Raw genomic sequence first — 27,127 nt, 5'->3', positions numbered from 1 at the left:
CAAGAATTCGGAAATCCACGGTCGGAGGAAGATCCTTCTCCTACCTAGCAGCCAAGACATGGAACTCCCTCCCCACTCACCTACGGCTGACCCAGGATCACCTCTCCTTCAGGAAATTACTCAAGACCTGGCTGTTCGAGCAGTAGCGACCCCCCACCCCTCAGCGCCTTGAGACCCTTACGGGTGAGTAGCGCGCTATACAATTGTTATGATTGATTGATTGATTGATTGACCTAGCAGTTCACACTCTAACCATGTCCCCGACTCGATTGCTTCACCAAGAGCACTACGGGCGTGTCTACAGTCAGTATTATACCAGTGATGCTTTGGCCGATTATCTTTTTAGCCCTAGCCTTGCTCGGTCTTTGGACATAGGTACGCATTTTTGAGAACAATGAGTTATGCAATTGTGTAAGTTCATTTAGCGTCTGGTGGTTAAGAAGGCATATCTCCATTGCTTTTACAGTACTTTCCATCTCACTAGATATGGAGGATAATATTTCCGAGCGCTCTAGGATCATTGGTCACTTAACTCTCCACATGTTATTTGATAGCTGAAGATCAGTAGTAATAGGTAGGGTCGCAGTTTGTGCTACTGCTTTTAGAGCTCTAAATATGAACCTAGAGCAAAGTGGATTGTGGTCGCTCTACATACGCGGTTGTACGACCATGTCCTCAAAGGTGTGCCATAGATTCAAGCTAACTAGGAGATAATAAATCCGGCTAGAGTGATAACCATTATTAAATGTGTTTGCCCCACATCTGTCGGTGGGGGATCTGCCAATGGCCGCTCTAAAGCCATATTCTAAACAAAGAGCTTTCAATTGAATGGCAGCCTCTGTCCATCGTTTAATTGGGGTTAACTCCAAGAGTGGTACGCCCCATTGTTCGTCCTAGTCCCTTCTATCACACTATCAAAGGGTTCAAACGTCATGTTTCGATCCCCAGCTACGAATACTGCAGCTTCCCCTGAGATCCTATCGAGAAGCTTGCCCAGGGCATCGATGAAATCAGATCTCCGCCCCCCACTGAGTCCTCTAGTGTATACATTTAAGTTGACAATTGTTCCGTATGAGCCGGATACCAACCTAATTGCAAGAATATCATTACTCTCTATGGGTAATACCAAGATTTTAAGACTGATGTCCTGTCTAATCCAGAGCGTACGGCCCCCCCAATGGCTGACCCTTAATACCCAGAGTAGCCGGGATATAATAGTTTAAATATCCAGGGAGGTAGAGGGGCTCCATGGACCAGGTCTCCTGGAAGGCACAGATGTCAAACTTTTCTATGAAATTGTTTCAATCAGAAGCGGCACCCCTATTCCTAAGTCGCGCAATATTCCAAGATAGAACTGTGATAGTGCATGATATTGGATGTGTATCTAGGGACAGGCTGACCATAGGAATTATGCATCCTGACACCTGGTCTAACTCCCTCCAGGCACTACCGGGAGAGCTCAGCCCAATAAGAGATGAACTTTTAGAGCTAGGAACTGAGGGGCATATTACCAACAAGTAGCGATAATTATCGCTAAATAGGCTTAGCGACGATTTTTTTATCGCTGCCTACCGCTGGATATGTCAGTGGAGAAAACATGCTATTAGCAAAGTTTTTCTCCATTGTGCTAAAATATCCAGCGATAGCGGCGAAATGCATGAATTTTGCTGAGAATACAGCGATATTCACGCATTAGCGACAAAATGCTCTTAGCCATGTTATCCACTTCCCATTGGATAACATGGCTAAGAACTGGTCTGAGCAGGCGTTGGTTTTTGGCGATAGCGGGAATATTTCTATCGCTACGCCTGCCGTGCTAATAGGAGGTAGCGACGTTAGCGACTGCTTTCAGTCGCTAACAGGTTGGGTACGCCCACTTTGCTTGTCATTAGCGATAAATATCGCTGACATGCAAAGCGGGCCCCGAAAACAGCCGCTAAACCGGCGATAATTGCCTATCGCCACCCTTGGTAATATGCCCCGATATTCTTACTAGTATTTGCTATTTTTACAGCCTGCGAGCTGAACATTGAGGGGGGGAGAAAACCTTCATTCTATCTCTTCAAGAGGGGACGTGATGAGTTGAGGGGCGACAGGTTGATTAGAAGATGGTTCACTAATCTCATTTGGAAGGATATCCGGGAGGCTATAACTGCATTACTCTAACTTCATTCTTCTTCTTTTCAATCATCACTTCCTTCTTCGCTTCCGTTAGTAGGACAGCCGGGCTGACTTGGCGGGAGAAAGAAGGTTTTTAGTCCCCTTAATTATATATAATAATAATAATAATAATAATAATAATAATAATAATAATAAAGGTTTTTAGTCAGCTTAATTATATTCAATAATAGAATAATAATAATAATAATAATAATAAAAATAATAGAGGTTTTTAGTCAGCTTAATTATATTCAAGATGTGCTGGGGTAGGCAGCATTAATATTATACTGGTGGGAGTAGGAAGGACAAATGTTTAGACTTCTAGTTTTGTGTTTCAATTTAGAGGCGCTGATTGTCTGTGGAGGAGAACACATCTCACAACTGAAATGAGAAAGAGAAAACTCAGAGTAATGGAATTACTGGTAAGTAATTTAGACCTTCATGTTCAGAACACATTTGAGAAGAAACACCAATAATATTTTCTCTATTTTAGTTTTTATGAAACTTTTTCTTGCAGTCCATTGTTTCATCAAACAATTTGACAAAATGTAAATTATCTCCTTATACTAAACCATACCTTTACAAAGCATTTTTTACAACGCAACATCCATTACAACCTATTCCATTACAACGCATGCCATTATAACTAATTTTTAAAAACTACCTTTACAACGCATTCCATTACAACACATACTACCTTTACAACGCATACCATTACAACGCATAACATTACATTGCATGTATGGTAAGTATTGGATAGTGTAGGGGTAAAAATTACTATTCTAACTCCAGGGGGGTGCAACAGTAGGGTAAGTGTCGGATAGTGTAGGTGTAAAAATTACTATTCTAACTCCAGGAGGGTGCAACAGTAGGGTAAGTGTTGGGAAGTGTAAGGGTACTATGCGTTGTACTGTTATGCGTTGTAATGACATGCGTTGTAATGACATGCGTTGTAATGACATGCGTTGTAGTGGTATGCGTTGTAGTGTCATGCGTTGTAATGGCATGCGATGTAATGGATGTTGCGTTGTAAAAGTTTCGTTGTAATGGTAGTGCGTTGTAAAAGTTGCGTTGTAAAGGTTGTTTCCCTTTATCAGCTGCTGTTTCTCTGTATCTTTTTTGTAGACATTTACACTGCACCAGGAACTACATCCACCTGAATCTTTTCACCTCCTTCATCCTTCGAGCGCTGTCGGTCTTCATCAAGGATTCTATCTTGAAGTGGATGTACAGCACAGCCACCTACCACCACCAGTGGGATGGACTCATTTCATACCAGGTAAGTCTCCAGTCCTTTCCCACTCCTTTCTTGTCTCCTTCCCTTCTCTCCTTCCCATATCTGTATCATTTCAGTGCTCGAGGAGCTGTGCCTGGTGGACAGGGCTGCATTCTGAATTGTGAGCCTTTCAGCTCTCTCAGCCAGCTGATGAAACTACTGGAAGGCTGTCTGATTGAGAACTTAAAACTGAGTTAAATGTGACTAATCCTCCCATCCTCGTCGCCAATGTTAAATTCCAATAACAAAGAGTAAAAATCCTTGTAGGTATAACTCCAGTTTAATAGCAGAGGTCTAGATAAAGATTCCCCTTATAACATTCTAAATTTACACATAACAAATTAAAAGGGCAAGAAGAATTACAAGGGAAATACAAACACAAGTACAGGATGTAACAGAAGGGTATGTGGACGGTGTGAGACATGGACATGGATGTAATGGAAAGCCATCTCTCACTCTGATCTGAGCATTATTGGTAAAGTACATTTTCTTTCAAAAACTGAACATTTTATTTACTTAATTAAAAAGTAATTCTTTTATACTAACCAAGTGGCCCACTCTTGTATCTGACTTGATTTCAACTGTCACTTTGCATTATTTCAATTGTATATATATATATGTACATACATGCATGCATATATATATATATATATATATATATATATATATATATATATATATATATATATATATATATATATATATATATATATATATATATATATATATATATATATATATATACACATATATAGATCTACACATATAGTGAGCGGGAGAGTGCACATATTAGGTCACCTTGTATTATGGTCGATGAAAACAAATTGTATAATCATTTGTCAACCTATTTATTTGTGCGAATTAGTAAGGGGCAATACATCGCAGGAACCTCAAGGGAGCAGGGATTGGATTTTCTAAATTTAACAATGTCATGGGCTGGTTATAACATGCAATATCTCTGAGATTGCCTGCCTGGAGAGTGTTAAATCCACAGTGCAGGACAACCAGGCATAGCTTTTTATTACTCCTCCTGTACACAGCCAGGGATAGGATTTTATTTTATCATGTCTCTAGTACAAAACCAGGTATAGGTCTCTCTCACTCCTGTTGTACCCAACCAGGCATAGGTTTTTTGCACTCCTCCCACACAAAACCAGGTATAGGTCTTTATCACTCCTGTTGTACACAACCAGGCATAGGTTTCTAGCTCTCCTCCCACACAAAACCAGGTATAGGTCTTTATCACTCCTGTTGTATACAACCAGGCATAGGTTATTTGCACTCCTCCCTTACAAAACCAGGTATAGGTCTCTATCACTCCTGTTGTACCCAACCAGGCATAGGTTTTTTGCACTCCTCCCACACAAAACCAGGTATAGGTCTTTATCACTCCTGTTGTATACAACCAGGCATAGGTTTTTACACTCCTCCCTTACAAAACCAGGTATAGGTCTCTATCACTCCTGTTGTACCCAACCAGGCATAGGTTTTTTGCATACCTCCCATACAAAACCAGGTATAGGTCTTTATCACTCCTGTTGTATACAACCAGGCATAGGTTTTTGCACTCCTCCCTTACAAAACCAGGTATAGGTCTCTATCACTCCTGTTGTACCCAACCAGGCATAGGTTTTTGCACTCCTCCCACACAAAACCAGGTATAGGTCTTTATTACTCCTGTTGTACCCAACCAGGCATAGGTTTTTTGCACTCCTCCCACACAAAACCAGGTATAGGTCTTTATCACTCCTGTTGTATACAACCAGGCATAGGTTTTTGCACTCCTCCCTTACAAAACCAGGTATAGGTCTCTATCACTCCTGTTGTACCCAACCAGGCATAGGTTTTTTGCACTCCTCCCATACAAAACCAGGTATAGGTCTTTATCACTCCTGTTGTATACAACCAGGCATAGGTTTTTGCACTCCTCCCTTACAAAACCAGGTATAGGTCTCTATCACTCCTGTTGTACCCAACCAGGCATAGGTTTTTGCACTCCTCCCACACAAAACCAGGTATAGGTCTTTATCACTCCTGCTGTACCCAACCAGGCATAGGTTTTTGCACTCCTCCCATACAGAACCAGGTATATGTCTTTATCACTCCTGCTGTACCCAACCAGGCATAGGTTTTTGCACTCCTCCCACACAAAACCAGGTATAGGTCTTCATCACTCCTGTGGTACACAACCAGGCATAGGTTATTTGCACTCCTCCCACACAAAACCAGGTATAGGTCTTAATCACTCCTGCTGTACACAACCAGGCATAGGCTTTTTGCACTCCTCCCACACAAAACCAGGTATAGGTCTTTATCCCTCCTGTGGTACACAACCAGGCATAGGTGTTTAGCTCTCCTCCCATACAAAACCAGGTATAGGTCTTTATCACTCCTGTGGTACACAACCAGGCATAGGTTATTTGCACTCCTCCCACACAAAACCAGGTATAGGTCTTTATCACTCCTGTTGTACACAACCAGGCATAGGTTTTGAGCTCTTCTCCCATATAAAACCAGGTATAGGTCTCTATCACTCCTGTTGTACACAACCAGGCATAGGTTATTTGCACTCCTCCCACACAAAACCAGGTATAAGTCTTTATCACTCCTGTTGTACACAACCAGGCATAGGTCCTTAGCTCTCCTCCCATACAAAACCAGGTATAGGTCTTTATCACTCCTGTTGTACACAACCAGGCATAGGTTTTTAGCTCTCCTCCTACACAAAACCATGTATAGGTCTTTATCACTCCTGCTGTACACAACCAGGCATAGGTTATTTGCACTCCTCCCATACAGAACCAGGTATAGGTCTTTATCACTCCTGTTGTACACAACCAGGCATAGGTTATTTGCACTCCTCCCATACAGAACCAGGTATAGGTCTTTATTACTCCTGCTGTACACAACCAGGCATAGGTTATTTGCACTCCTCCCATACAAAACCAGGTATAGGTCTTTATCACTCCTGTTGTACACAACCAGGCATAGGTTATTTGCACTCCCCCCATACAGAACCAGGTATAGGTCTTTATCACTCCTGTTGTACACAACCAGGCATAGGTTTTTAGCTCTCCTCCCATACAAAACCAGGTATAGGGCTTTATCACTCCTGTTGTACCCAACCAGGCATAGGTTATTTGCACTCCTCCCATACAAAACCAGGTATAGGTCTTTATCACTCCTGTTGTACACAACCAGACATAGGTTATTTGCACTCCTCCCAAACAGAACCAGGTATAGATTTTTATCACTTCTCCCGAACATAACCAGGTATAGGTTATTTGCACTCCTCCCATACAAAACCATGTATAGGTCTTTATCTCTCCTGTTGTACACAACCAGGCATAGGTTACTTGCACTCCTCCCACATAAAACCGGGTATAGGTCTTTATCACTCCTGTTGTACACAACCAGGCATAGGTTTTTAGCTCTCCGCCCATACAAAACAAGGTATAGGTCTTTATCACCCCTGTTGTACACAACCAGGCATAGGTTATTTGCACTCCTCCCATACAGAACCAGGTATAGGTCTTTATCACTCCTGTTGTACACAACCAGGCATAGGTTTTTAGCTCTCCTCCCATACAGAACCAGGTATAGGTCTTTATCACTCCTGTTGTATACAACCAGGCATAGGTTTTTGCACTCCTCCCTTACAAAACCAGGTATAGGTCTCTATCACTCCTGTTGTACCCAACCAGGCATAGGTTTTTAGCTCTCCTCCCACACAAAACCAGGTATAGGTCTTTATCACTCCTGTTGTATACAACCAGGCATAGGTTATTTGCACTCCTCCCTTACAAAACCAGGTATAGGTCTCTATCACTCCTGTTGTACCCAACCAGGCATAGGTTTTTGCACTCCTCCCACACAAAACCAGGTATAGGTCTTCATCACTCCTGTGGTACACAACCAGGCATAGGTTATTTGCACTCCTCCCACACAAAACCAGGTATAGGTCTTAATCACTCCTGCTGTACACAACCAGGCATAGGCTATTTGCACTCCTCCCACACAAAACCAGGTATAGGTCTTTATCACTCCTGTGGTACACAACCAGGCATAGGTTATTTGCACTCCTCCCATACAAAACCAGGTATAGGTCTCTATCACTCCTGCTGTACACAACCAGGCATAGGCTTTTTGCACTCCTCCCACACAAAACCAGGTATAGGTCTTTATCACTCCTGTGGTACACAACCAGGCATAGGTGTTTAGCTCTGCTCCCATACAAAACCAGGTATAGGTCTTTATCACTCCTGTGGTACACAACCAGGCATAGGTTATTTGCACTCCTCCCACACAAAACCAGGTATAGGTCTTTATCACTCCTGTTGTACACAACCAGGCATAGGTTTTGAGCTCTTCTCCCATATAAAACCAGGTATAGGTCTCTATCACTCCTGTTGTACACAACCAGGCATAGGTTATTTGCACTCCTCCCACACAAAACCAGGTATAGGTCTTTATCACTCCTGTTGTACACAACCAGGCATAGGTCCTTAGCTCTCCTCCCATACAAAACCAGGTATAGGTCTTTATCACTCCTGTTGTACACAACCAGGCATAGGTTTTTAGCTCTCCTCCTACACAAAACCAGGTATAGGTCTTTATCACTCCTGCTGTACACAACCAGGCATAGGTTTTTAGCTCTCCTCCTACACAAAACCAGGTATAGGTCTCTATCACCCCTGCTGTACACAACCAGGCATAGGTTATTTGCACTCCTCCCATACAGAACCAGGTATAGGTCTTTATCACTCCTGTTGTACACAACCAGGCATAGGTTATTTGCACTCCTCACATACAGAACCAGGTGTAGGTCTTTATTACTCCTGCTGTACACAACCAGGCATAGGTTATTTGCACTCCTCCCATACAAAACCAGGTATAGGTCTTTATCACTCCTGTTGTACACAACCAGGCATAGGTTATTTGCACTCCCCCCATACAGAACCAGGTATAGGTCTTTATCACTCCTGTTGTACACAACCAGGCATAGGTTTTTAGCTCTCCTCCCATACAAAACCAGGTATAGGGCTTTATCACTCCTGTTGTACCCAACCAGGCATAGGTTATTTGCACTCCTCCCATACAAAACCAGGTATAGGTCTTTATCACTCCTGTTGTACACAACCAGACATAGGTTATTTGCACTCCTCCCAAACAGAACCAGGTATAGATTTTTATCACTTCTCCCGAACACAACCAGGTATAGGTTATTTGCACTCCTCCCATACAAAACCATGTATAGGTCTTTATCTCTCCTGTTGTACACAACCAGGCATAGGTTACTTGCACTCCTCCCACATAAAACCGGGTATAGGTCTTTATCACTCCTGTTGTACACAACCAGGCATAGGTTATTTGCACTCCTCCCATACAGAACCAGGTATAGGTCTTTATCAATCCTGTTGTACACAACCAGGCATAGGTTATTTGCACTCCTCCCATACAGAACCAGGTATAGGGCTTTATCACTCCTGTTGTACACAACCAGGCATAGGTTTTTAGCTCTCCTCCCATACAAAACCAGGTATAGGGCTTTATCACTCCTGTTGTACCCAACCAGGCATAGGTTATTTGCACTCCTCCCATACAAAACCAGGTATAGGTCTTTATCACTCCTGTTGTACACAACCAGACATAGGTTATTTGCACTCCTCCCAAACAGAACCAGGTATAGATTTTTATCACTTCTCCCGAACACAACCAGGTATAGGTTATTTGCACTCCTCCCATACAAAACCATGTATAGGTCTTTATCTCTCCTGTTGTACACAACCAGGCATAGGTTACTTGCACTCCTCCCACATAAAACCGGGTATAGGTCTTTATCACTCCTGTTGTACACAACCAGGCATAGGTTATTTGCACTCCTCCCATACAGAACCAGGTATAGGTCTTTATCAATCCTGTTGTACACAACCAGGCATATGTTATTTGCACTCCTCCCATACAGAACCAGGTATAGGTCTTTATCACTCCTGCTGTACACAACCAGGCATAGGTTATTTGCACTCCTCCCACACAAAACCAGGTATAGGTCTTTATCACTCCTGTTGTACACAACCAGGCATAGGTTATTTGCACTCCTCCCATACAGAACCAGGTATAGGTCTTTATCACTCCTGTTGTACACAACCAGGCATAGGTTATTTGCACTCCTCCCATACAAAACCAGGTATAGGTCTTTATCACTCCTGCTGTACACAACCAGGCATAGGTTATTTGCACTCCTCCCATACAAAACCAGATATAGGTCTTTATCACTCCTGCTGTACACAACCAGGCATAGGTTATTTGCACTCCTCCCATACAAAACCAGGTATAGGTCTATATCACTCCTGCTGTACACAACCAGGCATAGGTTATTTGCACTCCTCCCGTACAGAGCCAGGTATAGGTCTTTATCACTCCTGCTGTACACAACCAGGCATAGGTTATTTGTACTCCTCCCATACAAAACCAGGTATAGGTCTATATCACTCCTGCTGTACACAACCAGGCATAGGTTATTTGCACTCCTCCCATACAGAACCAGGTATAGGTCTTTATCACTCCTGCTGTACACAACCAGGCATAGGTTATTTGCACTCCTCCCATACAAAACCAGGTATAGGTCTATATCACTCCTGCTGTACACAACCAGGCATAGGTTATTTGCACTCCTCCCATACAGAACCAGGTATAGGTCTTTGTCACTCCTGTTGTAGACAACCAGAAATAGGTTTTCAGCTCTCCTCCCATACAGAACCAGGTATAGGTCTTTGTCACTCCTGTTGTGCACAACCAGGCATAGGTTATTTGCACTCCTCCCACACAAAACTAGGTATAGGTCTTTATCACTCCTGCTGTACACAACCAGGCATAGGTTATTTGCACTCCTCCCATACAAAACCAGGTATAGGTCTTTATCACTCCTGCTGTACACAACCAGGCATAGGTTATTTGCACTCCTCCCACACAAAACCAGGTATAGGTCTTTATCACTCCTGTTGTATACAACCAGGCATAGGTTATTTGCACTCCTCCCATACAGAACCAGGTATAGATTTTTATCTCTTCTCCCCAACACAACCAGGCATAGAGCTCCATTGCCCATCCATACTCAACATGGCACCAGGCTTTATCACTCCTACCCCCAGAACCAGGCATAGAGGGCTTTAAGCGAGGAGGCGTTTACCTTCAAAAAGTATCCACAGAGGCCTTTTTGCTTGCTAAAACAAACAGGGTGCAATTTTGTTTCAAATGTATAGTTAATATGTTTTATATACATTTTTTATTCTAGATGTAAAATGTTCACTGCCTATCTATCTTTGAATTTCAGTCAAAACCAATATGTAATAGTTTTTCAATGTATGTATTTGTGCGAATTAGTAAGGGGCAACATATCACAGGCACCTCAAGGCAGCATGAATTGAATGATCCAACTTTAAGAGTGCCACTGTGCTAGTTTTACCATGCAATGGGCCAGATGTAGGTCGCCAAATACCGGTCGGTAATTTAAAGAAGAAAAAAAATAATAATAATAAAAAAAAAAAATAAAAAAAATAAAATAAAATAAAATTTTAAAAATCGGTAAATACAGATGTAGGTGGCACTTCAAACAGTGCCACAGGCCATTACCGATTCGTTATTTACCATGTAATACTATTGCATGGTGAATAACAAATTCCAGTGTACATGCACATCTGTGCATGTACACCTGTGCCATGTGGCACACAAGCCAAAATCAGGGGTGCAACAGGGTGTCAAAGTGACACCCTGTCCCCCTTGCAAATTCGGTATTTGTACCGAATCAATAATTACCGATTCGGTAATTGACATTGAATCCTATGGGCCTCAAGGCCCATATGAATCAATGACAATTACCTAATCGGTAATTACCCGATTCGGTAATTACCGAATCCTACAGATTCGGTAAAAAAATACTGAATTTTTAACTACATCTCATTTGCCGAATCTAGAATACCGAATAGGTAAAATTCGGTATTCTAGAGTCGGTAAATGAGAATTACCTACATCTAGCCCAATATGTCCTGGAATGCCTGCCTGGAGAGGGTGCAAGTCACAGAGCAGCCCAGCCCCTCCTACCCTCTCCTCTCTCTTCCCCTCCAGGAGTCCCTGAGCTGCAAGCTGGTGTTCATGATGATGCAGTACTGTGTGGCGGCCAATTACTACTGGTTACTGGTGGAAGGTGCCTACCTACACACTCTCCTGGTTCTCTCCGTCTTCTCCGAGCAAAGAATATTTAGGCTGTATCTCTGTGTCGGATGGGGTGAGTACTGAGTCTGGCCTTCACAAGGTACCCCAAGCTTATGAAGATCCACTTTATTCTCTTCTCTGATTTTTTATGAACACTTGATCAAATGTACGTGGCGGCTGGTGACATTTGAAATTGGTAGGGCGTAAAAGTTGCGGATGAGACGCGAAGCGAGCGTGAACGTCATAAGAGGGTGGGGAAAATTATCCCGAGAAAAAAGAGTGCAAATGGGGCATTTTAAAGACCATTTGACAAAGCAAAACGGTTTATAAAGCAATTGTGAAAGTGTAGACATACATACTATAGTTGACATCACCCGACAGGGCACAGGCCAATTGCTAAAACCGTAGTTAAACACTGCTCCATGCATTCCGTCAGTCCCTCATGAAAACTCGTTATTTTTAGAGCTGAACTAAGGCTACGATATTTTTTTATTTTTTACCCATCATCTCAAACTACCTTTCAGCTGGGATATGCAAGTATCCAGTCTCTGAAAAATTAAAAGCTGGACAGACTAGAACAGAGACATTGCCAGGCATTCATTCTTTGCAAGGAAACTGATATTTTTGGACAACAAGGAAACTCTGAGATAAACGTTAACCTGTTAACCTCTTTGTGTGGCCATACCCTGGGGAGTACATGAAAAAGCCTCTAAACCCAAAAATAACTGGAAAGTAACATTAGTCTACAACCAAGTTTAAAAAAAACATGCAACACAATTGTGATTATTCAGTCTTCCTATGCACAGACAGACACATTACATTAAGAGCGGTTGGAATTGTTTTCACACTAGGACACGACTGTAGGGGCACTTCAATAATTAATAACAAATAGTAAATGTTACACCTTGTAGCATGCGCTTTCATTGTGTGGTTTCTAGGCGCCGATGACAGGTGCTGCCGTGCTGCATCTGTTCTGGGACCAGATCAGCAGTAGGACGCACCCACCCCCAAATTGCGCGGATGTGCACCCTCATTGCGTGAGTCAGGCACAGACCAGCGCAGCAGGGAGCACCAGCCCTCTCAGAAGTATAGATTTTGCAGGAACACCACAGCTGTGTTTTACACGGAGATTATTCCAGCTGCAAGCAAGCAAAGTCTTCAGGTGGAATAACCGGGGAAAAACATGCAAAATTAGCACTTAAGTCCGATTTCCGAATATTATGTCAGAAAAACTCGTAATTCATATTATTTCCCTGCACTAAGAATTAACGTGAACTCTGATAACAAGAATTATGAGGCAGGCAAATAGCAAAAAAAAATTGTTACTGGCCACTCGTAATGAGGACCTACAAAACACACAGACCATAGTACCCTTTTCAAACCATTATTCATCGTGTGAGGAAGGGACGATTACGGTATACTCTGTAAACATTCCTGCCCCTATATTGTATTGTATAGCTTTATTTCGAAATATTTGTCATTTCATAAAAGCATTACAATTTAAAAACAAATATAAAAATAGAAACAATTGTGCAGTTTGACCATCAAAACAGGCAGATCAAAAAAGGCAGTAAAAATATACAACAATTGTGGGAATCAGCCGTCTAAAATACATTTATACACACATATTAAATCATCCTTAAAAGAAGAGGAGGGACACAGCAATGGATGGCTGGGGCCAGTGGAAGCTGGATAGGTAACCTTACTGGAGGATCATTTTCCTCGCAGATCTTATCCTCCAAGCCCACCCCAAGAATTTGGCCAAACCACAAGCAAACAAGGGGTGAGGGTCTGATCTTAGCATCCGTAAGGCCTCCATGTGTGACCGAGTGCCCAGCCTCAAACAGAGCGGTTTCAACCATCTACGGCGAGGAGCAGCATATGCTGGACACTCAAACATTAGATGGGAAATAGATTCGACCCTATTAGTACAGAAAGGGCAGGTTACTATAGTTTGCCAGGGTGGTTTCCAATTTGCTGTCCATGTGCCAAGAGGCAGAACTCCAACCCTAAATTTAAAATACAATGCCCTATCAGTTGGGTTGGAGATCACGTCCAAGTAGGGTTCTCTAAAAGGGAGGTCTTTAATAACCAAGAACTCAGCAGCAGATCTGCATAGATTAGCATGTCTCACTCATTTTCCACCCACGCCCAGAATATTTTCTTTAACAACTGTTTAGGTGGTGAAGATCTATTGGCCCATGCGTCTCCCAGGCCCAGTTCACAAAGGAGGCGCTTAACTTCTGAGAGCCAACCGATCTTACACCAACCCGGGATTGAGAGGAGTTCGCGTAGTGCTTCCGCATAGCTTGCGAGTTCAGGGACATTCCACATACGGGCCCATAGAAGAAGGGGGCGTAACTTAGCCTGCTCAGCTATGGACCGTGTGCCTGTGTCAAGTAGGAGAGGAAGGGTGGGCGAGCTATGAGGGAGCCTCATTAAATCTTTGTGAAATTTGTTCTCAAGGTGGGACAGAGTGTCAAATTTCTGGGTACCCCACAACTCTGCCCCATACAGCGCCGCGCTTACAGCTTTTGCCCTATAAATGTCTAATATCGCCCCGATAGGTTTAAGGGGAGAGGCAGGATGTTCTTTTAATAAAGCGCCCGTGACCCTCCTATGAGTCAGGATAATTTTTTGGTGATGCGCCTTCCAACTCATAGAGTCACAGAGTCGAATGCCCAGATAGTCGAATTCCCTTACCCTTTCTAATGGAACTGAATCAAGGGATGGGGGGTGCACTGTCTTCCTCGGGGGATTCAACACCAGGAATTTGGTTTTACTGATGTTAATAGCCAAGCCCCTGGCATCGCAAAAGCCCTGGAACCCTGATAACAGCGTTTGGAGGCCCATCGGGGATTTCGAGATCAACAGGGTATCATCGGCAAACAGGAGAGTTGGTATCTTCCTGCCTGCCAGGGAGGGTGCGTCTGCTGGTAATTGGAGAAGATGCTCCACCACTCCGTTTAGATATAATGAAAACAGAGTGGGGGCTAGCACACACCCCTGGCGGACACCCCTGTCTACAGAGATACGAGATGTTTTTTGTCCCTGCGCACCCCATCTGACTTGGGCAAAATTGCTTTCATGGAATTTAATGGTCAATGCCAACAGATACGGGGGCATGCCCAAACCCACAAGGACAGCCCACAATTGGCTACGTGGAACTAGGTCAAAGGCAGTCCGCAGATCTATAAAAGCGAGGTACAGACTGCCTTTGCCCAGTTTTACTACTTTCCAATAGAGCATTAGGAAGCGAAATGTCTGCTCAATCGTGCCAGTTCCTGTTCTGAAACCAGCCGGAAAGTCAGACAAGACCTGCATTTCCTCAGCCCACTGCAAAATCCTCCCTAAAACTACCTTCCCTGCTACCTTCTGGGTGGAATCAAGCAGACTTATAGGTCGGTAGTTAGCAGGGTCTTCCCTACACCCTTTTTTAAATATGGGAACAACTTCCGCACCCCTCCATGAATCTGGGAAGCCTCCACCCTTCATAGCCTCGTTCAGGAGTTTTGCGATGAATAAGCACCACACCTCCATGTTAATCCGGAGCAAATCACCAGGTACGCCATCTGGGCCTGCCGCCTTATTGGGCACAATACACTTGATCGCTACCTCGACCTCCTTACATGTGAAAATGGGGTCTAGATGTGGACTAATGACCGGCACTCTGTAGCTGGGACCTCTAATCAGGGCCGAAGCCCCTGGTGGATTAGAATAGAGTTTGGAAAAATGGGCCAACCAGGCCTCCCCTGTGATGTTACATGTCAGCAGGGAGTCGACCGGCCTGTCCCTGCCTCTAAGCAAGGCCCAGAAGGCCCTTGAATCCTTGCTGGAGCAGGCGTCCATTAGATCTCTCCAGAAGTTTGTTTCATGGGTCTCCTTTGCCACTGCTTGGGCTTTTTTATAGTTTTTCCTAGCGAATGAAATCAGAGCGGGGTCTTTCTTGCCCACCGCCCGGATAAGTTCGCTTTTAGCTATGCGGCAGGCGGGGGAGTACCATTGGTCTCTACCCCTGGTCACAGCTCTCCGCTTTGCCCTGGCCCCACCCTGAGGAACCAAGAACAAATTACTAAGTGATGCAATGGTCTCCGTAAATGTCGTGAGAACGGCACTGTCGGAATCCAATGCCCCCAAGAGACGCTTAGCATCCGTCATTATGGTCCCTACTTGAGCCATTCTCGTTTCGTCCAAGGCGACCCTAGCCCATTTTAAACGCCTCCCACAATTGGATGGAACAACATCGTGGGACGATTTCCAGTTAAACCCGGGCAATACTAGGTCCCCTGTCTCCCACGGGAGGGCGAGTGAAAGGACCAGCGGGTTATGGTCGCTGTCCGATGTTTGTTGGACGTCCATGTCCTCAAAGTACTCCCAGAGGTTATGGCTTAACAGTATATAATCTATTCTCGAGGTGTGGCCCACCCTATTAAAGGTGTGCGCACCCCTAATATCTGATTTAGAACGGCCATTTGCGGCTCTGAGGGCATATTCTAAACAGAGAGAATTGATCTCAATGGCATTCTGGGTCCATTTTTTGATGGGGTCAAGTACGAGCAAAGGGATGCCTCTCTTAACATCGTCCTCCCAGGTGTCCAAAATGTCTTCGCTGGCCAGCGGTTCAAAACAGCAATTGAAATCCCCTGCCAGGACAATAAGGGAGTCAATGTTACAACCACTAAGCTCCTCTTCGACTCCGGTAGAAGCTAGGGAGGAGGAGTTCCCCCCCCAAGCCCCCCTGAGATACAGGTTGAACACTTCTAGGATCCTGCCCCCCGGGCACTGTATAGTAAGTCTCATAAGATCTGGGGATTGGGTATTTATATGTCTTATGGTAAACCCCAGAGAGATACTGACCCAGATAAGAAGGCCACCCGATGGGCGGCCTTTGTTGCCCTTAGATCTAAAAGCTGGAACAGAGTACGTCGTGAAACCCACCCTGTGCAAGGGCTCCAAGCACCAGGTTTCTTGGAGGAGGCAAATCCCAAAAGGCTCCACAAAGGAGTTCCAGTCTGGCTTGTCAAAATTTCGTGCAAGCCCTGCCACATTCCAGCTTCAGATCTTGAGCTGGGAGTTGCCAGCAGGTCTTTTACAGGTCAGGTGGGCAGGAGCTAGGGGAGCAGCATGAAGGCCGCCAGGCCAGGAGGACTGGGAGGGAGCTATAGGTGGCAACGGATCAAGGGGTATCTTGCTCTCAACTACGGTAGTGCTAATGATACAGTCAGAGTTGGAAGGGTGCAACAGGCCCTGTGTGGGGGAAGCCTGGGTCATGAATTGGGTCGAAGGGGTAGTACTAATCACAACCAGGGTAGTCGTCAAGGGGCAGGTCTTGGCTGCCAGCGGAGAGGCATTAGGTTGAAGTGAGGGTACCGGAGGAGGAGACGTTGGGAGTCAGTCAACATCCTCAAGGCTGCCAAACCTGTTAGAAGTTGTAATACCGAGCCAGCCTCTAGTTGGATTATGCTCCCTGGAGGAGTACCCCCAGCTGGATTGTTGGGGAACCATAGACCAATTGCCCCCCTGCGGATATACAGCACGTGGTGGGTAAAAGAATGCCAGAGGTCTCGGGGCAATGGAGAAGCCCCCGTCTTGACTCACCCAGGAGCAGATATGATTAGCCGTGAAGAGATCGTCAAACGTCACGACTATGCAGTCGCCGGGGATATGTTTCCTTGTTGTGCCCACCCACGGTACTCTGCGTACCATTGTAACTCTACTCCTCCTACCACTAGGGATCGGTCTGTAGGTGTTGAGCCAATGCATGACCTTATTATGTAAGGAGTGGTGATGTTCATAATGGCCGTTCTCAATTTCCGGAACACCCGTCAAAACCACCACATAATCATTAGCTTCAGGAGGGAGATCAATATATCCCCCTCGGAAGTTACTCTTAGTGTGGGGACCCCCAGCAGAACGAGTAACGGTTTTATTCTGAGAGGCCTGGGTGGGACGAAGACTAGGACTAATGGAATTCTGTAACCTCGGGACAGCCAACTTAGTGCGAGTGTGTGGTTGGAGGGTGTTAGCCCTAGGCTGGGGCACCGGGTTTGTGGAAACAACTCTCTTAGTGCGAGGTTTAGGGACGGGCTGGGTGGGACAAGGCGCAATAGAGTTGGGTAGCGGACCAAGCAAAGCTGTGGAGGGAGGGGTAGGGATCTGGGGAGCCATACTATTATCTATCAGACCCTGGTGTTCAAGACCTCTCAGGCCAAGGGTGGCCAGAGCAATAATACTTTTCTCCATCTCTAGGAGGTTATTCTCAATTCGGGAAAGCCTTAAATCCAGGGGGGATAAGAGACTTTTCAAGGTGTCCCAAACCACTCCTATAAATTCCCTATCCCCCCCCCTCCTGGTCAGTTAGTGCAAGGTCTGCTCTCTCAGTTAATAGTATTCTTTCCGGTGCCACTGAAGCTAACCCCACATTATTATTGCCACAAGGAGTCTGCGGGGAGGTATGGAGCGTTCTAGGACTGTCGTCGGCTGATGTGTTACCTGCAGTAGACAAGTTAACCCCCTGGTTTTTAATCTTTTTCTGTGGAGAAGTTGTGCTGAGGGAGCGTTTTTTCTCTTATTCGGATTGGCCGGAATACTATCTAATCCACCATAAGAAGTGGATGCAACAGAAATGTCTGAGGAATATGAAGTAGAAATAAGGAGATGGGGAGGGCTAGCCACAGGGATGGTCGGACCCTCATGCAAAGCTAATGAACACGGAGGTGTGGAGGGGATAAACAAAACTGGGATGTCATGGACATCAACTAACGTTGATACTTCCTGTGGGGTATGTGCGCGTTTTGGGGTGATAGCAGATGCTATGTGCCCAAGGGAGGATTTCTTAGAAGCAGCGAATTCGAGTGACAACTTCCTGCGGCTTCCAGGTCAAGGGACACTCTGGTTTGGAGTTTTGTAATTTCATGGTCTATGGCGATATTCGTGCGAGTGATAAAATCGTCCATAGGCCCATTGTGTGCCAGCCCCCCCTTGGCCGCCCTATTGCGAGTTACACGAGTACACATACAGGCAAACAGAAGCTATCAGCCAGAACAACAGAAATGAGCAGACACAGATACAAAGGAGCAAGGGAGGGACGAAAGAGATAGGGCCCAGACCAGACCGCTCAGACCTCGAACGGCCTCAAACGGCCCGCTCTTAGCCCGGTCTTCGCCCCGGGCTGCGTCCCGCGCTGCGGGAAAGCTAGGACAGTAAGTAGGAAGTCGTAAGGGGCGGGGGGCGTGGCAGCAGGGAGAGCGGACCGGAAGGTCGAAAATTGTCTTGCAGGGACTCCTGGGTACTGGAGTCCCCTGCACGCTCGCAGCCCCGCTGACCACACTCACCCGGTGCCCTGGTTGCAGCCCGTCAACAATGCCCCGGTGCCTGGTGATTCGAAGCGGCACCCGCGGAGCGGGTGCGGCGAGGTGTGGGCTGGTGTCCTGAAAATGCCGCTTCAGGTCAGATAAACAAATAAAGTGCCTCCGTGCTCTGGATAGCGTCCCACAGGTGAGGAGGTGCAGGAAGTTTTTAAGGCCACAGAGGGGCGGGGGGCGTGGCAGCAGGGAGAGCGGACCGGAAGGTCGAAAATGGTCTTGCAGGGACTCCTGGGTACTGGAGTCCCCTGCACGCTCGCAGCCCCGCTGACCACACTCACCCGGTGCCCTGGTTGCAGCCCGTCAACAATGCCCCGGTGCCTGGTGATTCGAAGCGGCACCCGCGGAGCGGGTGCGGCGAGGTTTGGGCTGGTGTCCTGAAAATGCCGCTTCAGGTCAGATAAACAAATAAAGTGCCTCCGTGCTCTGGATAGCGTCCCACAGGTGAGGAGGTGCAGGAAGTTTTTAAGGCCACAGAGGGGCGGGGGGCGTGGCAGCAGGGAGAGCGGACCGGAAGGTCGAAAATGGTCTTGCAGGGACTCCTGGGTACTGGAGTCCCCTGCACGCTCGCAGCCCCGCTGACCACACTCACCCGGTGCCCTGGTTGCAGCCCGTCAACAATGCCCCGGTGCCTGGTGATTCGAAGCGGCACCCGCGGAGCGGGTGTGGCGAGGTGTGGGCTGGTGTCCTGAAAATGCCGCTTCAGGTCAGATAAACAAATAAAGTGCCTCCGTGCTCTGGATAGCGTCCCCGACTAATGACTACAGTGTTTAACCTTTGATTACTTGTTTGTGCCGGCCGGGCTGTGCCATCATTTTGTAACTCGTGTAACGCAGTAAGCAATTTGTCAATTGTACATTTCATTTGTTTTTTAATTGGTGTCTGAAAAACTTCAGCGATCATGTCACACAATCCACCGTAGCTCACGTAAAAGCGCATCATCACAATTAATTAAAATTCCCTCAAACAAGCTACAATAGTAGTTATACGATAACGATGTTCATTTGCCATAATTTGCCACAACGTCACGCAGTCATCATCACTGTTGTGAGTCACAAAGCCTCGAAACCAATAATATTTATTCGTGCGTTGGCGTTAGCACGCAGACTGTGTCACTGAGTCAAAAGTGTTTTCTGAAAACGTGCACATAATCCAGGCAGTCATAGTTTTACCTCTTTTATTCTTGTTTTACACGGTCACGGTGGTATCTCTGTCTCTGGCCCCGACTGCAACTGCTGCCTTTCGGCCTGCAGGGTCAGCTCAGCAACACCATCCTCGTGCGCGCGGTAACTCAGCCAATCCTGGCGCAGATTAACATCGCCACTGCGCCAGGATTGGCTAAAGAGCAGGGCTAATATTGCCCATAATGAGACCCGGCTCCCCCGGGTCTCTGCCTGTGTGACGGCGACGGGAGGAGGAGGAGGGAAGGGGCTACTGCGTGTGTGCGCATGCGTGGGCAAGTCAAAAAAATGACTTGTCCTAAATGCGCACACTGCTGCTGCCCAACCTGCCACGCTGCACTGATAATAAATCAGTGAGTCACACGCTGCCAGCCTGCCACTCACTGCCGCAGGTCCGCCCCCCGCACCTTCCGTGATCGCGATAGCTATTCTTGTTGTGTGCTCTGCGCTCATAATTTTACTTTTCAATTCGCAGGCAGTGTAAGTGACACTTGCAGTGACGGTCGTCCATCTGGGTAGTGGGGCAACGCCCCAACGCCCCTAATGGACGAACCGCCACTGGTGGATAGTTAACAAGTGGTTCTCATGTAAATGTAAATGTAAATGTGTGGGACTTGTAAAGCGCACTGCTGCCCGTAAGCGTCCTGGTGCTGAAGACCGCTGGGGAACCCGTCCTGGCTTTCCCTGTGAGATGGTCCCTTCTGGGTATCTCCAAGGTGAAACCAGGCATCCCCGGCGTACGTGGGGGGCCGTTGTAGAGATGAGGCAAGCTTAATGCCCAGAGTTGCCGAGTGTGATCCCTGGTTAGAGTAGGCACCGAGGCGAGAATTATCGAGTCCGCTGACCCTGGTCCACGACCCTGCCGCGTCGGGAATTGAACCCTGGTCCCGGGCCGTTCTCTGCTTCTGAGTCTGCCGCCTCTAACCAGTGAGCCACACCACTCCACTACAATAAGGTCATAGTGCTGAGCTGTACAAAAGACAAAGCAAAACAAAGTACTAAATAGGTAAGCTGTGTGACATTGGAGTCCAGTGGGTAAGGTGAAATCCACCAGCCCTCATTCTTTAATCGAGATACCTGAAAAAGGGATTCAAGCTAATCATTACTCAAAGTTCAGCTTTAAGACGTTTCCTAGAGAGGTACTTTAGCACACCTCTACCCTGGGGATTCAGGGTGTTCCACATCTTGGGGCCTAGTACAGTTCAGGAAAAAACAGAAGGGCATATTATAAAGGGTGGCGATAGGGAATTTTCGCCGCTTTAGCTAAGCGGAGATAATTCTATCGCCCTATTACCAAGCTGTCGCTAACAGCAGTTAGCGATATTTATCACTAATGACATGCAAAGTGGGCGTACCCAAACTGTTAGCGACTGAAAACAGTCTCTAATATCGCTATCGCCTATTAGCAAGGCAGGCGTAGCGATGGAAATATTCACGCTAAGCGCGAATATCTCCAAATACTAACACCTGCCCAGACCAGTTCTTAGCCATGATCCAATGGGAGGTGGATAACATGGCTAAGAGCATTTCATCGCTAATGCGTGAATATCGCTGTATTCTCAGCGATATTCACGCATTTCGCCGCTATCGACGGAAAACTTATCGCTTTGGAGATAAACGTTGCTAATAGCACGTTATCCCAGTGCTAAATTCCGGCGATGCTCAGCGATAAAAAAATTGTCGCTAAGCCTATTTAGCGATAAATATCGCTACTTGTTGGTAATATGCCCCACAATTTTTTCCTATTGTTGCTTCATTGTAGGATCAGGAGAAGAGAGGAAGACCCAATGTTCCTGGTGGGGTTGACTTCAGATAAGAAACCGGACTGTAAGCAGATTGCTAACACAATAAGACAACAATAACACTCAATAACACATTTTAAGCACTTCCCCTTCAGAAATCAGAAGTGAAAATGTTCTTCTGAAAGGACAAATCAATTTTTTTCAGGGACTTGGCCAGGAAGATGGACCCTTATAATTTGTTATTGAGGGGTGATTGTGTGCCTGCAAGGATGCAACTAATGACCCATTAGGAGCACGTTAATTTGATCCCTTATAAACAAAAACATTGCAGTCATGCAAGGCTTCTGACCTGCTATTCTAGTCATGAAGGCTGGACAAGACATGGACTACAGTGAAAAAGGATTCCGACCAAGTAGCCGCGTAAGACCCGTGTATTAACACATGGAAAAGGACACGCAGGGTTGCCTTCGAGACACCCCAGATTTAAGCTGCACCTGACCCACAGATATTTTTATACTGAAGGGACACTGCTGGAGGAGTGGACAAAGGAATATCTGGAACCCACAATTACAACTCTAATTTAACACAGCTCGCTTGCACTTTTCCTTTTCTGATGCCATTGAACACAAGTGCTCCACGCGCAGCCGAATAGGCGCTGACGCGGTTGGAGTCAGGGCTTGCCGCCATCTTCGGTGGGAAAGGAGGGTAGCGCACCAGTTGTTGGCCGCTTCCCACCCTCCTCCTCCACCTCCATAAAATGAACACTAGTGGACGTCCGCGCAGCGGGCGCAGCGGGCGCGCCGGCGGCGCGCCATAGGCAAGCCCATCTGCGCCCGTCCGCGCTAAGACCGCGACAGGCGCAGGACAGGCTGGATATTTATCCCCAATACTGACCTATCAGGCAAGTGACCTCCTTGGGCTAAACGTTCTTAATGATTGCTTATGTTGTAGTTCCATGGAACAAATAAGGGGTCCCTTTTCATGTAGGATGTGTAATCAGACTATACCCTGGTCTGCACCGGAAATGATGTGTCACTCAGGAACTGCTCTAGTGGGTAATTCCTATTTTAAAGGGGGGCTGATTAATGCGCGCTCTATGTGTCGCCACAGCCGAGATATCAAGGACTTAATCCTTGATTTGGATCTAGACATTCTCTTTATAACTGAGACCTGGCTAAATGTTAATAGTAATCCAGATTTAGCGATCGCCCTCTCCTTTGGTTTTACTATTCTAAGGCAGGACAGGCCGAAGGGTAGAGGAGGAGGGGTTGCTGTGGTTCTCAGAAGTGCCTTGAAGTGTCATCCCTTCAATTTAGACCCCCTTAAAGTGGCCAAAGGACTGGGTTTCTCCATCATGTTAAATGCGACTGCCTCATTCTCAGGTGGCTTGGTCTATCGTCCCCCAGGCAGTGCCACCATGTTCTTAGAATCCCTGAGTGACTCCTTAGGGCAGCTCTTACTACGTTACCACTATTTTACATTGCTAGATGATTTCAACCTCCAGTTGGAATCCAAAACGGACGCCCAAGCGCTTAATTTCCATCAGACACTTGAGATCTTTGGCTTACACCAAATGGTGAGTGAGTCAACTCATCATGCCGGACACACTCTAGATGGGGTATGTTCTAACTTTCCCTCTTTGGTGACCCTGGCACCCACTCCACAAATTTGGACAGACCACAGTCTGATTCCTTTTAAGATCTGTATTCCTCGATCTCCTAATTTAGCCAAGGCTAGCCAACATTCCCCAACTAATGTAAATTGTAGGATTTTGGAGGAGAACATTAAGTGTAATCCTATTCACCAGTCACAGATCCCCAGCATGACCGGGGAAGTGGCCCATGATTCCAAACTCTTCCATACATGGATGCACCAAGTGATTAAAGAACGGGCCCCACCCAAACGCTCTCCTGGAAAAGAAAAAAGAGGAAAACTAAATGCCCCCTGGTTCACACAAGCTCTGGCTGAAAAACACTTACTGTGCAAGCAAAGTGAGCGTAAAATGGCGAAAAACGTATGATTATATAGCTAAAACTTCTTACATCCTGCAAAGAAAACTATATCTCTCTAGCATTAAAACAGCTAAAAAGGATTATTATATAAAAGCCATTAAAGAAGCCCAACAAAAGCAGAAAATGTTTTTTCCCATCGTTAAAGCCTTCACTCACCCCAAAGCTCTTCAGCCTGAAATTCCACCTTCTTTAAGGTTTCTGCAACCAAATTGCGGACTATTTTGAGAAGAAAATCGAATTGATACAGAAAGACTTTTTGACCCTCCCTCGGCCTCCCTTGTCTAGCCTCCCTGACAGGGTGGAGACTAGGGTTCATACTCTTAGTGCATTCAAGCCGGTTTCTTTGCTTCATACGCGGGAAGTCATCTTGGCCTGTAAATCGGGGGCAACATCTGACTCATGCCCACCACGGATACTCCATCAGATAATCAACGTGGTTAACCCTACTATCAATGAGATCATCAATGCTTCACTCAGTTCAGGTACGGGCCCCCCTGACTGGAAAAAAGCAATAGTCAAGCCCTTGATGAAAAAACCTAATAAGTCCACCACGGACCTCTCTAACTTGCGTCCAATTATCTCTTCTCCCAGTTCGGGGCAAGATAACCGAACAGATGGTTTATCAGGAGTTAAAAAAAATCGTGGAAACACATTATATCCTTCATCCTCAACAATCGGGCTTTCGCCCAGGGCATTCGACGGAAACGGCCCTTATTGCGCTTGCTGACTCAATTAAATTCCTGCAGGATGAAGGGAAAAGCGCCGTTTTAATTTTATTGGACCTCACAGCGGCGTTCGATACCATCTCCCACACAATACTGATTAGTAGGTTGAGAGATATCGGTATTACAGATATGGCCCTCGCATGGATAATTTCTTTCCTGACTGATAGATCTCAAATTACCTCCTTGGGCCCTTTTCTCTCTCAGGAAAAGAAGGTTTCATCAGGAGTTCCGCAAGGCTCTATTTTGAGTCCTTTATTATTTAATATCTATATGGTCCCCCTCATTTCTTTAATTGAGTCATATGTCATATTTGTCACTTCATACGACGATGACACTAAATTAATTGTACCCTTAGACAGGAACTCCAATGAGGCTGAACAGAACTTAAAGAACTGCCTGACGGAAGTTTTCCAATGGATGGAGAATAATCATTTAAAATGCAACGCCAATAAGACCAAGATTCTGCCCTTGGGGAAAAAAGCCCATTTTTGCCCAAGCAAATGGTGGCCAGATGACTCTCCTGCCCCGCCCCATGCAGTGGAATCAGCCAGAAATCTGGGAGTCTTATTCGACTCCACACTTTCCTTTGACCAGCATGTGAGGAATGTGGCAGGGAGCTGCTTCGGCATTATTAAATCTTTGAAGACGTTTTTTGACTTCCTCCCTACTGATTCAAGAAAGGCTGTGGCTGTAGCCCTAATACTCTCTTGGTTAGACTATTGTAAGGGCCTGTTGGCCGGGGCAAAAAAGGCGACATTAAAGAAACTCCAGAGGGCGTGGCTTAAGGCTGAGGCAGGACATACTGGAAAGCGAGCGGTTAGCGCTCTAGACTCTGACACTTCCTGGGCTATTTAGGCGGCGAGGAGGCAGCGCATTTTGCGGTAGGGAGGTGGTGGCAGCTTCTCCTGACCCCGCTTGGCGCTACAAAATTAGATAGCGGTGCCTAAATTGCAATTTGTAAAAGGAAACGGAATTTTTTAAAAACGACCGATTTATTTTAATGTTGATTGTAAAATTATGCTGACAGTGTTTTAACCTAAATAAGAAGGAATTAGGTTGTGTATTTCTCTGAGGCACACTGCAATAATCTCGCATACCTGCAAACACCAAAGCCACGATAGTTGAAAATCCTACCTAAGCCTGCACGCTCGGCAGCCAATCCCGGTGTGTGGAGGGCGGGGCTGAGGCAGGACATACTGGAAAGCGAGCGGTTAGCGCTCTAGACTCTGACACTTCCTGGGCTATTTAGGCGGCGAGGAGGCAGCGCATTTTGCGGTAGGGAGGTGGTGGCAGCTTCTCCTGACCCCGCTTGGCGCTACAAAGTTAGATAGCGGTGCCTAAATTGCAATTTGTAAAAGGAAACGGAATTTTTTTAAAACGACCGATTTATTTTAATGTTGATTGTAAAATTATGCTGACAGTGTTTTAACCTAAATAAGAAGGAATTAGGTTGTGTATTTCTCTGAGGCACACTGCAATAATCTCGCATACCTGCAAACACCAAAGCCACGATAGTTGAAAATCCTACCTAAGCCTGCACGCTCGGCAGCCAATCCCGGTGTGTGGAGGGCGGGGCTGAGGCAGGACATACTGGAAAGCGAGCGGTTAGCGCTCTAGACTCTGACACTTCCTGGGCTATTTAGGCGGCGAGGAGGCAGCGCATTTTGCGGTAGGGAGGTGGTGGCAGCTTCTCCTGACCCCGCTTGGCGCTACAAAATTAGATAGCGGTGCCTAAATTGCAATTTGTAAAAGGAAACGGAATTTTTTAAAAACGACCGATTTATTTTAATGTTGATTGTAAAATTATGCTGACAGTGTTTTAACCTAAATAAGAAGGAATTAGGTTGTGTATTTCTCTGAGGCACACTGCAATAATCTCGCATACCTGCAAACACCAAAGCCACGATAGTTGAAAATCCTACCTAAGCCTGCACGCTCGGCAGCCAATCCCGGTGTGTGGAGGGCGGGGCTGAGGCAGGACATACTGGAAAGCGAGCGGTTAGCGCTCTAGACTCTGACACTTCCTGGGCTATTTAGGCGGCGAGGAGGCAGCGCATTTTGCGGTAGGGAGGTGGTGGCAGCTTCTCCTGACCCCGCTTGGCGCTACAAAATTAGATAGCGGTGCCTAAATTGCAATTTGTAAAAGGAAACGGAATTTTTTAAAAACGACCGATTTATTTTAATGTTGATTGTAAAATTATGCTGACAGTGTTTTAACCTAAATAAGAAGGAATTAGGTTGTGTATTTCTCTGAGGCACACTGCAATAATCTCGCATACCTGCAAACACCAAAGCCACGATAGTTGAAAATCCTACCTAAGCCTGCACGCTCGGCAGCCAATCCCGGTGTGTGGAGGGCGGGGCTGAGGCAGGACATACTGGAAAGCGAGCGGTTAGCGCTCTAGACTCTGACACTTCCTGGGCTATTTAGGCGGCGAGGAGGCAGCGCATTTTGC

General features: G+C 46.0%; 1 protein-coding gene across 1 annotated transcript in view; it reads left to right on the top strand.

Annotated features, from left to right (window-relative positions):
* The window catches only part of GLP1R (glucagon like peptide 1 receptor), a 730,702-nt gene that overhangs the window by 386,147 nt on the left and 317,428 nt on the right, over positions 1–27,127 (top strand). Inside the window, exons 5-6 of the mRNA XM_078647341.1 lie at positions 3,286–3,439; positions 11,561–11,720. Of these exons, the coding sequence (XP_078503467.1) occupies positions 3,286–3,439; positions 11,561–11,720 (314 nt within the window). The remainder of the gene's footprint in view (positions 1–3,285; positions 3,440–11,560; positions 11,721–27,127) is intronic.

This window comes from Lissotriton helveticus, chromosome 6 (assembly GCF_964261635.1).
Source record: "Lissotriton helveticus chromosome 6, aLisHel1.1, whole genome shotgun sequence".
NCBI classification, from domain to species: Eukaryota; Metazoa; Chordata; class Amphibia; order Caudata; family Salamandridae; genus Lissotriton; species Lissotriton helveticus.
The sequence above is the reverse complement of the archived record's forward strand: the minus strand, read 5'-3'. Positions and strand labels throughout refer to the sequence as shown.